Here is a 15,851-nt window from a genome sequence, read left to right on the forward strand (position 1 = left end):
TCTGTGTGTGTCTGTGCCTGTGTGAATGTGTGTGTATATTTGTGTGTTTGTGTGTGTGAATATTGCCTGACACAAACACAGATCCAGGCTCACCTCTGTGTGTGTGTGTGAGCGTGTGAATGTGTTTGTGTGTGTGTGAATATTGCCTGACACAAACACAGATTCAGGCTCTCACCTGTGTTTGTGTGAGTGTGTGTTTTTGTGTGTGTGTGTCTCTGTGTGTGTATTGTGTCTGTGTGTGTGTGAATATTGTGTGTGTGTCTGTGTGTGTGTGAATATTGCCTGACACAAGCACAGATCCAGCCTGTTACCTGTGTGTGTGAGTGTGCATGTGAGTGTGTTTGAGAGAGTGTGTGTGTATTTGTATTTGTGTGTCTGTGTGTATGGATATTCCCTGACACAAACTCAGATCCAGGCTCTCACTTGTGTGTGCGTGTGAATGCGTGAATGTGTGATTGTGTGTGTGTGTGTGTGTGTGTGGATATTCCCTGACACAAACCCAGATCCAGGCCCTTCCCCTGCTCTCCCACCCTTCCCAGCACAGGCAGAGGGCTGGGAGAAGCCCCAGCCACCCAGAACTCTTTTCCAGTGTAAAATCTGCCCTTCCTGAGGACTCTGGTCATTGTCAGGGATCCTTGGTAAGTTTTTCCTTGTTCAGGATTCCCCTCCCTCCCTTGCAGTGGGCGTTGTTTATATGGAGCATTTCAAGTCCCAGAGGAGCTGTGGGAGGACTTTCTTTTTCCGTTCTGTTCCATGGCAGAGTCACAAATGAGCCTTGGCCAGGGCCAGGATGATCTGATTTCTCATTTAAAGGCTTGAAATGGTGAGTGGAGGGAGAGGTACAGCACACAGCCTGCTGAGGGAGGGCTGGAGGAGAAGGAGCTGGATCAGATCAATCCTGGCAGTGCCCATTTTTGACATCCAGCCCCCAAATCTGGTGAGGATGGCAGAGTTTTGCCCTCCTGTCTCGTTCCTCCAGGCTCAGGGGTTTGGTTGGTTCTTCACTCCCTGGCAAAGTGGGACTGGTGGCTCGAGTCTCCACCTTCTTCCCAAAAAGCTCAGCTCAGAACAGGAGAATTCCTGTGCACAGAAATATCCCAGGCAGGCTCCACCAGCAACCAGGGAATGGGCTGATAGCAGCACTGCCTGCCCCAGGACTGGACAGCACTCACCCAATTCCCCACCCTCTTTCCAAACAAAATAGATCTTAAGAAGCAGGAGGATGTTCTTTAACTGGAGGTGAAAGCTCTCCTTTGGAATAATTAATTAGAGTTACATCTCACATGTTTAATGAGCAAAAGTGCAGTGCAGACTCTCCTGAAGGCCACCCCGAGGGACAGGAGATCCTTTCTCCTCCTCCTCTTCCTCCTTCTCCTCCTCCTCTTCCTCCTTCTCCTCCTTGTCCTTCTCCTTCTCTCTCCTGCCCTGGCACTCTCAGACCCCACTATTTCAGCTCTCTCCAGGTGATCCCACTGATGCAGAGGAAATTCCTGCCCCAAATTCCCCCTGAATGCACCCAAACCCCCCCAATTCCCAACCTCCCAGCGTGACCCTGCCACTCCCTCCCTCCATCCCCTTCCAATCCTTTCCTGTCAAGGAAGGTTTCATTTTTCCTTCCAGCCAAAGGAGTTGTGCTGTTCTCAACTCCGTCCTGTCCTGGCACAAATCCCTGCTCAGATGTGGTCACACATATGGATTCTATCCCATCTGTTTCAAGGTTTAAATGCCCAAAGCCTTCATGTTTGGATAATAAATGGATACAGTGGCTTTGTTATCCCAGAGTGAGAGGCTTGTTCTGCACTGAGCTCCCCAGCTCTGCAGCTTCTGAGCTCTCTCTGGTATAATTGTGTGTAACCTTTCAATCAGAATGTTTAACCCCTTGATTTATGATCTTAAGCCCCATTATTGGGATGATTTTAACTTTTAATATCTAAGGGAGTCTTTCCAAAGCTCCTCCAAAGCGCAGCTCAAGCATCTGGCTTTGTGATCTCCAACTGGAATAGCTTCCAGCACTGAGGAAAAAGAACATTTTTTTTTTTAGTACCTCTGGCCTTTTTTTTTTTTCTCTTAGTCTATTTTATCCCTGTTTATATTTATGCTTTCCTTTTTATTAGTCTTTTTTTCCATTCTGCGCCTTCCCTGATTTCTTGCTCGTTTGTGTAGTGGCTCTGTCATTGAATTTTCCCTTTGCAGAGCAAGTGTTTGGATAAAGAGGGATGTGGCTGATGGAAAACAAGTGGAATGCTCAGTCAGAGCATGACCTGCTGCTTCTGGGTTTCTTGGTGGCACTCCCAGGGCCTGTAGGGACTTCCTATTCCCCCTGGCTCCTTCTCCACAGGCAAAAAAATTCAGCTTATTGAGGGGGAAATACTTAACTTGTGTCCCTGCTCTTTGTGTTTGGAGAGGGAAAGAGAAACCTTCGTCTCCCAGTCCTGTCAGTCTGGTCCTTTCCCACTAAATCCACTTCAAATACATGGCTTTTTTTTGTAAAGCCATTTGAAAGACTTAATGGACTGTGATTTTTCTCGTTGTGGAAGAGCTGTAGTGAGGCTGAGAGTGACACTTAATAGTCTGTCGAGAGAAGATGTATAAAAACCCCCATCTCTGGGTGGTTTTTTTTAAGAGAACAGTGCTTTTGTTAGTCTGGGATTATTTCTGGCAGCATCACAAGCCTCACATTGGAGTGCTTCAGGCTTAACTTATATAAAAACACTTCTCTGGGTGTTTACATGAATGAATTGGTGCCTTTTCCTTGCTTTTCTCTCATCCTCCGCTGCCAGCTTGTGCTGACCCCCTCCTGGCTGCCTCAGATCCCTGATGTTTGCCCTCCTGGCAGCGGGAAATGTGACCCTGTCTGGTTTCTTTCCCACCAGCCATGTCCAAATCTGCAGTGAAGATCTCCTCAGACCTGCTGTCCAACCCCCTGTGTGAGCAGGAGCCCTCGTTCCTCGAGATGGTCACGGCCTTCGACACGGCCATGAAGAGGATGGACGCCTTCAACCAGGAGAAGGTGGATTGGCTTTGTCTGGAGATTGGGAGTGCTGGGAGTGTCCTGGAGGCTTGGAATGGTGGGAGTGTCCTGGAATCATGGGGTGGCTGGGGTTGGGGGGGATTTGAACCCATCTCATTTCACCCCTTGCCATGGGGAGTGTCCCAGGGGAGACTTTCTGAATTTCCACAATGTCCCAGGTTCCTCCAAGCTGGCCTTGGACATTTCCAGGGATGGAGCAGCCTCAGCTCCTCTGGGAATTCCATCCCAGCTTCTCCCCACCCTCCTAGGGAAGGGTTTCTTCCCAAAATCCCATCTAGGGATGGAGCAGCCACAGCTTCTCTGGGAATTCCGTCCCATCTTCTCTCCACCCTCCCACAGAAGGATTTCCTCCCAAAATCCCATCCAGGGACGGGGCAACCTCAGCTCCTCTGGGAATTCCATCCCACCCTCCCCAGGAAGGATTTCCTCCCAGAATCCCATCTGTGAATGGGGGCAGCCTCAGCTTCTCTGGGAATTCCATCTCAGCCTCTCAGGGATGGAATTCCTCCCAAAATCCCATCCAGGGCTGGGGCAACCACAGCTGCTCTGGGAATTCCATCCCACCCTCCCCAGGAAGGATTTCCTCCCAGAATCCCATCTGTGAATGGGGGCAGCCTCAGCTTCTCTGGGAATTCCATCTCAGCCTCTCAGGGATGGAATTCCTCCCAAAATCCCATCCAGGGCTGGGGCAACCACAGCTTCTCTGGGAATTCCATCCCAGCCTCTCCCCACCCTCCTAGGGAAGGATTTCCTCCCAAAATCCCATCTATGAATGGGGGCAGCCTCAGCTTCTCTGGGAATTCCATCCCAGCTTCTCCCCACCCTCCCAGGGAAGGATTTCTTCCCAAAATCCCATTTAGGAATGGGGCAGCCACAGCTTCTCTGAGAATTCCATCCCATCTTCTCTTCACCCTCCCAGGGAAGGATTTCTTCCCAAAATCCCACCCAGGGATGGAGCAGCCTCAGCTCCTCTGGGAATTCCATCCCACCCTCCCCAGGAAGGATTTCCTCCCAAAATCCCATCTATGAATGGGGGCAGCCTCAGCTCCTCTGGGAATTCCAACCCAGCCTCTCCTCATCCTCCCAGGGAAGGATTTCCTCCCAAACCCCATCCAGGGATGGAGCAGCCACAGCTTCTCTGGGAATTCCATCCCACCCTCTCAGGGAAGGAATTCCTCCCAAAATCCCACCCATCCCTGCCCTCTGGCAGTGGGAAGCCATTCCCTGTGTGCTGTCACTCCCTGCCATGTCCAGATTCCTCATTTCTCACCTCTTTCCCTTTTTATCATCATCCCCAAGACTTTGCCCACAGGAGTTTCTCTGATCTCCCTCTCCAGGCTGGGATTTCAGCTCCCATGGGAGAAATTCCCTCTCTTTTGGTTAAAGGACATCGTGGTTGTGCTCAGGGTCCCTCCCCACCCCATGGTGGGATCCCTACAAACCCAAATGGGATTTTCCAACAATCCTGACGTGCAATCCTCCCTTTTTTGCTTCCCACAGGTGAATCAGATCCAAAAGACAGTGATAGAGCCTTTGAAAAAGTGAGTACCAACCATCATCTCCTGGGGTTTGTCCTCATCTGGAGCTTTAGGGTCCTGGAGAGAGGCTGGAAATAATCCTCAAACAATCCTGCCCTGTCCTGCTGGCCACGCTGCTTTGGTCCCTTAATTAATAATAATTTTAACCTTTTTTACCACTTGGATCCACTGCTGCCTTCACCTATAGCTTAAAGAACTCCTGAGATATAAAATCATGGAACATCCTGGGCTAGAAGGGACCCCCAAAGGATGAATAATTCCATTTTCTCTGTTTATGTGTTGGTTTTTACCTCCAGCAAAGGAATAAAACCACCCAGAGATCATCCAGAGGGGTCAGAAATTGGCTGGTGGAACAAAATTTTATTTCATTTAGAAATTTTCCTAAGTAAAAGAGGAGAAAGTGGAAGTTCCTGCTTGTTTATAAATAATATTTATAAATAGTATTTATATTATTTGTTGGATAATGAGGGGTTGGAAATGAGGGGGAAAAGCCCAAATCCCACAGTTCTGTCACATTTATCTGCAAAATTTGCACCTTTCCCAGGGTCACAGCCTGTACCCCCAAACCTTTCAGGATAATTCAGTTCTCTCCCAAATATCCCCTTAAATCCCAAGATTTGCTGTTTTGTTACAGGAACAGAGCCAGCGAGCAAAAATAAAATGAAATTACTTTAATATGACAGTAAGTGTTGCAAATTGCTGAATAACAATTTCAGTTTAGGTTTGACACACACAGGGGTTGTCGTGGTTTAGTTGGTTTGTTTTTTTTTTTTTCCCCCTGAAGTTGTTGTTTCTGCCCAAATCTGAAAGTAAAATCTCATGGATCACTTAACACCTGAGGTTACAACATGTTCCTGTCTGGGGGATGTTTGGTGACTCAAGTTTTACCTTGGTCCTCTATCCACAACCAGAAATTCCTGCTTATTTAAGGGAAAAAAATAAGAAGAAAGAAAGAAAAAGGAAAAAAAAAATCCCAGCCTTTTGCTGTGGAATTGTGTTGCTTATTATCTAGATTGTCCTCATGAAAGATACATTAACTTTTTCTTCCAGCATTCTGTTAAAATTGGAAGAACTTGTGTTTCTGAGATATTCTGGGGTTTTTTTTTTTTCCCTCAGCTTGTGTTAGTTGGTGAAATGAAAGACAAATCCCTTTCCCTGCAAACCTGCTTTGGGTTTGAAATCCTGGGCTGGTGAATTCAGGACAGTAAATCCATTTCCATGTGCCCATGGGAGATGCTCTGAGGGCTGGAACCATGGCTAAACCTCTCCAATTTTGGAACAGGAACCTGCTCCAAGGCAAAGGGATCTCCTGGTCACCATGCCAGGGTGACCAGGACGTTCTCATGGCCAAAACTAATCCAGTTTTGGGATGTTTTGGTCAAAGGGATGTCCTGGTCACCATGCCAGGAATCTGCTCCAAGGCAAAGGGATGGTGCCATGCCACGGTGACCAGAACATTCCCATGGCCAAAACCTCTCCAGTTTTGGAATGTCTTGATGACCATGCCAGGAACCTGCTCCTTTGCATGGAGGACATGCCAGGGTGACCAGGACATTCCCATGGCCAAACCCCTCCAATTTTGGGAGCAGGAACCTGCTCCAAAGCAAAGGGATGTCCTGGTCACCATGCCAGGCTGGCCATGGACATTCCCATGGCCAAAACCTTTCCTGTTTTGGGAAGAGGAACCTGCTCCAAGTCAAAGGGATGTCCTGGTCACCATGCCAGGGTGACCAGGACGTTCTCATGGCCAAAACTAATCCAGTTTTGGGATGTTCTGGTCAAAGGGATCTCCTGGTCATCATGCCAGGAACCTACTCCAAGGCAAAGGGATGGTGGTGTTCCAGGATGACCAGGACATTCCCATCTCCAAACCTTCCCAGTTTGGGGTGTCCTGGTCAAAGGGATGTCCTGGGTCACCATGCCAGGGTGCCCAGGACATTCTCATGACCAAAACCTCTCCAATTTTAGGAACAGGACCTGCTTCAAGTCAAAGGGATGTCCTGGTCACCATGCCAGGGTGACCAGGACATTTCCATGGCCAAAACCTCTCCAATTTTGGAACAGGAGCCTGCTCCAAGGCAAAGGGATGTCCTGGTCACCATGCCACACTGGCCAGGACATTCCCATGGATAAAACCTTTCCAGTTTTGGGATGTCCTGGTCAAAGGGATGTCCTGCTCACTATGTCAGGGTGACAAGGACATTCCCATGGCCAAACCTCTCCAATTTTGGGATGTCCTGGTCACCATGCCAGGAACCTGCTCCAAGTCAAAGGGATGGTGCCATGCCAGAGTGACCAGGACATTCCCATGGCCAAACCCCTCCAATTTTGGGAGCAGAAACCTGCTCCAAAGCCAAGGGATGTCCTGGTCACCATGTCAGGCTGGCTAGGACATTCCTATGGCCAAAACCTCTCAAATCTTGGAACATGAACCTGCTCCAAGGCAAAGGGATGTCCTGGTCACCATGCCAGGCTGGCCAGGACATTCCCATCTCCAGATCTTTTCAGTTTGGGATGTCCTGGTCAAAGGGATGTCCTGGTCACCAGGACGTTCTCATGGCCAAAACCTTTCCTGTTTTGGGAAGAGGAACCTGCTCCAAGTCAAAGGGATGTCCTGGTCATCACGCCAGGGTGACCAGGACTTTCTCATGGCCAAAACTAATCCAGTTTTGGGATGTTCTGGTCAAAGGGATGTCCTGGTCACCATGCCAGGAATCTGCTCCAAGGCAAAGGGGTGGTGGTGTGCCAGGATGACCAGGACATTCCCATCTCCAAACCTTTCCAGTCTGGGGTGTCCTGGTCGAAGGGATGTCTTGGTCACCATGCCAGGGTGACCAGGACATTCTCATGGCCAAAACTAATCCAGTTTTGGGATGTTCTGGTTAAAGGGATGTCCTGGTCACCATGTTAGGGTGACAAGGACATTCCCATGGCCAAAACCTCTCCAGTTTTGGGATGTCCTGGTCACCATGCCAGGAACCTGCTCCTTGGCATGGAGGACATTCCAGGGTGACCGGGACGTTCTCATGGCCAAAACCTCTCCAGTTTTGGGATGTAGTGGTCAAAGGGATGTCCTGGTCACCATGCCAGGAATCTGCTCCAAGGCAAAGGGGTGGTGGTGTGCCAGGATGACCAGGACATTCCCATCTCCAAACCTTCCCAGTTTGGGGTGTCCTGGTCGAAGGGATGTCCTGGGTCACCATCCCAGGGTGCCCAGGACATTCCCATGGCCAAACCTCTCTCCAATTTTGGGATGTCCTGGTCAAAGGGATGTCCTGGTCACCGTGCCAGGAACCTGCTCCAAGTCGAAGGGATGTCCGGGTCACCATGCCAAGGTAACCAGGACATTCCCAATCTCCAATTTTGTGTGCGAGAGGAAAAGGCTCCAGGGAGACCTCAGAGTCCTAAAGGGGCTCCAGGAGAGCTGGAGAGGAACCTGGGACAAGGGACGGAGGGACAGCACACAGGGAATGGCTCCCACTGCCAGAGGGCAGGGATGGATGGGATTTCGGGGAGGAATTCCTGGCTTTGAGGGTGAGGAGGGGCTGGGATGGATTTCCCTGAGGATACCTCGTTTCTAGAAGTGTCTGAGGTGAGTTTGGAGCAACCTGGGACGGTGGAATGTGGGGAAGGGGTGGATCTGGGTGATCCTTCAGATCCCTTCCCACCCAGCCCATTCCATGTTTCCCTGACTCAGGACACTCCGTTATCTGCCCAGTCCTCAGTTCCACACCAGGGTGTTTACTCCAACCTCCTGGCTGCTTTCCATCCCAGCAATTCTCTCCAACTTTCTGCATTTCCACGATGAGAGGTTTATTTTTCCCCTTTTCCTGCCCTTTGGCACCTGCAAAGCTTCGCCCTGTGTGCCGTTAACCAGCTTATGTTCCATGCTGGGGGAGCTTCATCCCCACTCCAAGAACAAAACTGCTCCTTCCCTTCCCTCCTCCTTCCCTTTGTAGGTGCATCCCTGCCCAGGAACATTTCTGAGGAGCCCAAGGGTCCATTTTGAGGCTAATGAGATGCAGGAGAGAACTGCAGAGTGTGCACCTCCCTCCCTTTGTCCTGCTGGCAGATAAACCCCAGCACCAGTTCTGGCAGAAAAGTTCCAGATTAATGAAAGCTGCCTTGAGGAGCTCTTCTTATTTCCAGTTAGGTTTTCCTTCCCCTCTCTGAGGCAGCTCTCCCAAGCCTCTCCCAACTTTGCTCTGACCTAGAAAAAAAAAAGGCTTTTTAATTTTTTTATTTTTTTGCTCCGACAGCTGCACTTTATTACATCTTCACTGGTGGTCTTTTATAGTTTATTAGCCAAAGAAACAGATAAGTATAATCCAGACAATTATCATTAGTGGTAATATATTGTAATCAGAGGCACATGGGCAGTAAAATCTCCATTCAGTTGTCCAGGGATTGGAGTTTCCAGGCAAATATTGGGGAATTTGTTAAACCATGTTGAAAAAAAGCAGTAGTAGATTTAGTTGGGGGGGTGGAGGCTTTGTATTGTTTCAATCCTTCTGCTTCTGGGCTCGTAGGGTTTTTCACAATTTGGCTTTTTGAGCCCCAAGAAGCCTTTGGCTGGGAGTGACTCATTTATTTTCAGGGAAAGAGCAGAGCTCCAGTGAGAATATTGCATTTTTCAGGGGATGGGTTGGGCGAGGAGCTGGACAGGAGGGATGGGCTCCTCTTTGGGAGCTGCCTGTGGAATCTCACACCAGAGCAGCGGATTTGGGGCAGAAAGGGACAAAATCAGGTTTGGACTTCACTCTCCCAGTTCTTCCCAGTCAAGGCAGGGTCGGGGATTGGGGATGGAGTCTTAGTGTTCCATATTGTGTCCGTATTTAAGGAAGGAAGCGGCTTAAACGAGCCAGGTGGTTTGGAAATCCACAGGATTTAGAACCTTTCACGTTGGGAGAGGATTTCCAGGGCCACAGGTCTCAGTTTAACTGACTCTGTCTGACCCTCTCAGAGCAAGGGGGTGACCTGGTCACCTTGGCTTGGTGCCATTCCCTTAGGGCATTGTCCTGCTCACAAATCCAGAAAGGTTTTGGCCATGGGAATGTCATGGTCACCTTGGCTTGGTGCCATCCCCTTGGAGCTTTGTTCTGTTCCCAAAATTGGAGAGATTTGGCCATGGGAATGTCATGGTCACCTTGGCTTGGTGCCATTCCCTTGGAGCATTGTTCTGTTCCCAAAATTGGAGAATTTTTGGCCATGGGAATGTCCTGGTAACAACCCTTTGACTTGGAGCATGTTCCTGCTCCCAAAATTGGAGAAGTTTTGGCCATGGGGGTGTCATGGTAACCCTGGCACAGGATCACCCTCATGGAGCATTGTTCTTCTCCCAAAATTGGAGAGATTTGGCCATGGGAATGTCATGGTCACCTGGAATTGGTGCCATCCCCTTGGAGCATGTTCCTGTTCCTAAAATTGGAGAAATTTTTGCTATGGGGATGTCCTGATTACCCTGGTACAGAATCACCCCATTGGAGCATTGTCCTTGTCCCAAAATTGGAGAGATTTGGCCATGGGAATGTCATGGTCACCTTGGCTTGGTGCCATTCCCTTGGAGCATGTTCCTGTTCCTAAAATTGGAGAACTTTTGGCCACGGGAATGTCCTGGTTACCCTGGTACAGAATCATCTCACTGGAGCATTGTTCTTGTCCCAAAATTTGAGAGGTTGGCTATGTGGATGTCCTTGTCCCAGAATTGGAGAGGTTTGGCCATGGGGATGTCCTGGTCACCCTGGCACAATACAATCCCTTTGATGTTGAGCATTGTCCCACTCCCAAAATTGCAATATTTGCCATGGGGATGTCCTGGTCACCCTGGCTTTGGCAGGGGTGGCACAGAGGGTGCTGCCACCGAGGTGCCACCACACAGGAGTGGGTGTCAGACCTGTGGGACATTCCAGAGGTGCCATCCAGGAGCTGCTCAGAGCAGCGAGGGACAAATTCCATCAGAGCTGAGTGTCACCAGCACAGCTGGGAGGAGTCACTCAGTGGGTGAGGATCCCTCACTCCATCCTTCCCACCATCCCCATGGTGCCTCAAGGCAGCCCAGGCTGGCCAGGAGCAGCTCCAGGGGTGCAGGAGCGGAAGCAGGAAAAGCCATGCTCTTCCTATGCTCAGGCTCCATTATTCACAGCCTAAATGGCGAGCAAGACATCCGAAAAATAGGAGGACTCCAAAAAATACTCCCCACAACCACTGCATGCCTCACCATCGGCAACCTCGCCCTAGAAGGATCACCATTCCTAGCAGGGTTCTGCTCAAAAGACCAAATCATTGAAAGCCTAAACACATCCTACCTAAACACCTGAGCCCTACTTCTAACCCTTCCAGCCACATCATTCACCACAGGGTACACGATCCACATCACCGTATTAGTACAGACCGGCTTCGTTTGAATTCTGCCCTTAACCCCAATAAATGAAAACAATCCTGCAGTAACTTCCCCCATCACCTGCACTAGGAAGTATCCTGGCAGGATTCCTCATCGCCTCATTCATCACCCCCACAAAAACCCCTCCAATAACCATGCCACTTTCCATTAAAATAACTGCCCTGATCGTAACAGCCCTAGGCATCGCTTTAGCCCTAGAAATTTCAAAAATAGCCCAGACACTCATCCTCACAAAACAAACTCCTCTCTCAAACTTCTCCACATCCCTAGGATACTTTAAGCAGGGAGGAGTCACTCAGTGGGTGAGGATCCCTCACTCCATCCCTTCCACCATCCCACCATCCCTTCCACCATCCCACCATCCCCATGGTGCCTCAAGGCAACCCAGGCTGACCAGGAGCAGCTCCAGGGGTGCAGGACCGGAAGCAGGAAAAGCAGATTTCGTGTCCTTAACGAGCCCCTAATGAGGATTAGGAGCAGCCACATGGCCACCTAATCCCCCACGCTGCTTCCTCATGGCAGCCTCTCCATCCCTGCACCTTTTCCCTCCAGGAGGAAGGGCTGGGTTTAATTTCCCCCTTCCTGGTGGGTGGATGGGTCCCCACGGATGTGTGCGCACGAGCACAGGAATGGCAGGAATCCCCTTCCCTGCTCCAGCCCCTCCTGGTGCCTCTCCAAACTTCCCCTCTCCTCATCCACACTCCCTTCCTTTGGCATCTGATGCTTCCCACCTCTGTAAATCCTTTTTTTCTTACCTATCCATCATCAACTGGAGATCTTGTCCACTTTTATCCACTTCCTTTTGGTTTCTTATCCAAAATACCCCAAAAAGAGCCCTAGGGAAGAGCCACGTCTGTGCCAGCCAGGCCCAGCTCACAGGTGCCACTGAGGGTGTTTGAGATGCTTGGAAACAAGGAGAATTAAAGATTTTACCATCTTTAAAGCTCCAGCACCCCTTTGCCACTAAAAAAGGGGCTGGAGGAAGCAGTGGGATGAGGATGAGGATTTGGGATGGAGAGGGTGAGAAGATAGAGAGGTGATAGAATGTTCCCACTCCTCGAGCATCCCCACCATCCCCAGGGCTTCCCAGCAGAGAGATGGGAAGGAATTTCCAATTTCCATCCCCAGGGCTTCCCAGCAGAGAGAAATGGGGAAGGAATTTCCAATTTCCAAGCCCCAGATTTGTCAGCTGGGCTGAGTAAGAGACAAATCTGGCAGCACCAGCGATCCTGGGGCACTTTTATCTCCCCAACCCCGTCCTTTAATTAGGGGGAGCCTGGCATGGAGACGAGGTGGGAACATGATTTGGAATGCAGGGAACGAGGTGATTTAGGTGTTTTTTCCAAGGGTAAGCTGTCATCCTGTGAGGAGTTCACCCCCAGGTTTCCCCTCTCCCCCCACAGCCACGAGCAGAGTAATTTGTGTTTTCCTTTCGTTATCCCTGCGGATCTCCCCTCACCTGCTCCTCTTAAGCTGCCTGGGCTGTAATCCCCTCTCAGAGCCTTCCCTGAAAAGTGACAGGGAACAACAGCAGCTTATTCCTCAAGCTGCTTTCATGGCAGGCCCTCTGAGAGCCCCTGTGCTGCTTCACCTGCACTTTGCCACCGTTCCCTCCACGTTTTCTTTGGAGTCGGCTTTGATTTTCTTGGCTTTGCATTAAAAAAGGAAGTCTTGGGTTGCAGAGGGTCCTGGGGGGGATTTGGGAGTGGTTTTGGCTGTCACAGCCCCTCATTCCCTGTGGAGGAGGATGGTGTTGGGATTATTGATAGTATCAGAAATTTGGAGTATTTTTTTCATGGTGAGAATTGTCAAACCCTGGCACAGTCTGCCCAGGAGTCACCATCCCTGGAAGTGCTCAGAAAATTCATGGATGTGGCACTTTTGGACTGGGTTTTAGGGCCACACCTGCTCCAGGGTTCACAGGGACAGGAATTGTTCCCTTGCCCCAAGTGTGAGGAATGGATGAGTGAAACATCCAGGATTTGCTTGTGAGGCTTCCCTGCTCTTTCCCCATGTCCTGAAATTCTCTGTGGAATTGTTCAGGCTCCATTTCCAAAGGGAGAACGAGTTGATCCCAGTCCCTTTGCTGCCAGGAGGGGTTGGTGGTGCTTCTCCAAGTCAGGAATATTAGGAATGTTTTTTTCACGGTGAGAATTGTCAAGGATGGTGTTGCGATTATTGATATCAGAAATTAGGAATATCTTTTTCATGGTGAGAATTATCAAACCCTGGCACAGTCTGTCAAGCCCAGGAGTCACCATCCTTGGAAACGCTCAGAAAATTCATGGATGTGGCACTTTTGGACTGGGTTTTAGGGCCACACCTGCTCCAGGGTTCACAGGGACAGGAATTGTTCCCTTGCCCCAAGTGTGAGGAATGGATGAGTGAAACATCCAGGATTTGCTTGTGAGGCTTCCCTGCTCTTTTCTCATGTCCTGAAATTCTCTGTGGAGTTATTCAAGCTCCATTTCCCAAGGGTTCCTTGGCTGCTGCTCCCCTCCCAGTTGATCCCAGTCCCTGCCAGGAGCGGTTGGTGCTGCTTCTCCAAAGACTTTGGGAATCTCTCCTGCTCCTTGCAGGGATGTTCTTGGTGGCCTTGGCTGTGCCTGTGGATGGCAGGGGCTCTGCAGAGCCTTGGTGCCAGGCTGTGCAGCAGCAGCATTTGTCAATAACGTGCATGAGATGGTTGTGGAGACACTGGGGCCACGTGTGGAGTCAGGAATTCCTCGGAATAACTTGGCACCAGCGGGAGCCCAGCTCTCCCTCTCGCCCTGCACGGGTGTTTGGCACCCCTGGCACTCATCCTGGGATTGTGTTTCTGTCCAAACACAGGGAGAAAATCCTGGGCAGGACCTGAAACCCCTTCTCCTTGGATCCCAGGGCAGTTCAGAGCTGCTGGGCCCACGGGGAGTTCAGGATTCCTGGGTTCCTTCAGGAGCCAGAGATCAGAGCAGTCCAAGGAAGGTCCTTCCCTGCCTGAGCTGAGCTGATCCTGCCTGCAAATGAAACCTGGGACAGTGTGGGAAGGGTTCAGTGGGCACAGGGAGAGCTCGGTGGGCACAGGGAGGGCTTGGTGGGCACAGGGAGAGCTCCTTGGGCACAGGGAGGGCTTGGTGGGTACAGGGAAAGTTTGTTGGGCACAGGGAAAGGTTGGTGGGCACAGGGAGAGCTCGGTGGGCACAGGAGATCTTGGCTGGGGCAGGGAGAGCTCAGCTGGACTAGGCAGAGCTCAGTGGGCACAGGGAAAGATTGGTGGGCACAGGGACGGCTCAGCTGGAGCAGAGAGAGCTCAATGGGCACAGGGAGAGCTCGGTGGGCACAGAGAGAGCTTGGTGGGCACAGGGAAAGTTTGTTGGGCACAGGGAAAGGTTGGTGGGCACAGGGAGGGCTCGGTGGGCACAGGGAGAGATCCTTGGGCACAGGAAGAGCTCATCTGGAGCAAGGAGAGCTCAGTGGGCACAGGGAAATCTCAGTGGGCACAGAGAGAGCTCAGCTGGACTAGGGAGAGCTTGGTGGGCACAGGGAAAGATTAGTGGGCATAGGGACGGCTCAGCTGGAGCAGGGAGAGCTCAATGGGCACAGGGAGGGCTCAGTGGGCACAAGAAAAGGTTGATGGGCACAGGGAAGGCTTGGTGGGCACAGGGAGAGCTCCTTGGGCACAGGGAAAGCTTGGTGGGCACAGAGAAGGCTCAGTGGGCACAAGAAGAGCTCAGCTGGAGCAGGGAGGGCTCAGTGGGCACAGGGAGAGCTCGGTGGGCACAGGGAAAACTTGGCTGGCCCATGGAGAGCTCAGCTGGCAAGGGAGAGTTTGACTGACCCGAGGAGAACTCAGTGGGTACAGGATGAGCTCCTTGGGCACAGGGAGAGCTCAGTGGGCACAGGGAGAGCTCAGCTGGACTAGGGAGAGCTTGGTGGGCACAGGGAGAGCTCAGCTGGAGCAGGTGGGCACAAGGAAAGCTTGATGGGCATAGGGAGAGCTTGACTCCTACACGGAGAGCTTGGCTGGCCCAAGGAGAGCTCAGCTCAGTGGGCACAGGGAGAGCTTGGTGAGCACAGGAAGAGCTCAGTTGGTCTAGGGAGAGCTTGGTGGGCACAGGGAAAGGTTGATGGGCACAGGGAGGGCTTGGTGGGCACACTGAGAGCTTGGCTGGCCCAAGGAGAGCTCCTTGGGCACAGGGAGGGCTCAACTGGAGCAGGGAGAGCTTGGTGGGCACAGGGCGGGCTCAATGGGCGCAGAGAGAGCTTGGTGGGCACAGGGAGAGCTTGGCTGGAGCAGGGAGAACTTGGTGGGCACAGGGCGGGCTCAATGGGCACAGAGAGAGCTTGGTGGGCACAGGGAGAGCTTGGCTGGAGCAGGGAGAACTTGGTGGGCACAGGGAGGGCTCAGTGGGCACAGGGAGAGCTCCTTGGGCACAGGAAGGGCTTGATGGGCACAGGGAGAGCTTGGCTGGAATAGGGAGAGCTCAGTGGGCACAGGGAAAGTTTGGTGGGCACAGGGAAGGCTCAGTGGGTACCGGGAGAGCTTGGCTGACCCAAGAAGAACTCAGTGGGCACAGGAAGAGCTCAATGGGCACAGGGTGAGCATTTGGGCACAGAGAGAGCTTGGTGGGCACAGGGAGAGCTCAGCTGGCACAGAGAGAGGGCTCAGCTCAGGCAGGGAGAGCTCCTTGGGCACAGGGAGAGCTCAGTGGGCGCAGGGAAGGCTCAGTGGGCGCAGGGTGAGCTTGGCTGACCCAAGGAGAGCTCAGTGGGCACAGGGAGAGCTCAGTGGGCACAGGGTGAGCTCCATGGGCACAGGGAGCTCTGCTGGCACAGAGAGAGGGCTCAGCTCAGGCAGGGAGAGCTCCTTAGGCACGGGGAGAGCTCAGTGGGCGCAGGGAAG

General features: G+C 51.5%; 1 protein-coding gene across 1 annotated transcript in view; it reads left to right on the plus strand.

Moving 5' to 3' along the window:
• Positions 1 to 15,851, plus strand: part of BIN3 (bridging integrator 3) — a 50,654-nt gene that overhangs the window by 21,851 nt on the left and 12,952 nt on the right. Inside the window, exons 5-6 of the mRNA XM_054294675.1 lie at positions 2,874 to 3,010; positions 4,532 to 4,572. Of these exons, the coding sequence (XP_054150650.1) occupies positions 2,874 to 3,010; positions 4,532 to 4,572 (178 nt within the window). The remainder of the gene's footprint in view (positions 1 to 2,873; positions 3,011 to 4,531; positions 4,573 to 15,851) is intronic.

This window comes from Melozone crissalis, unplaced genomic scaffold (assembly GCF_028551555.1).
Source record: "Melozone crissalis strain CALT ecotype California unplaced genomic scaffold, PUWL_Pcris_2 ptg000295l_1, whole genome shotgun sequence".
NCBI classification, from domain to species: Eukaryota; Metazoa; Chordata; class Aves; order Passeriformes; family Passerellidae; genus Melozone; species Melozone crissalis.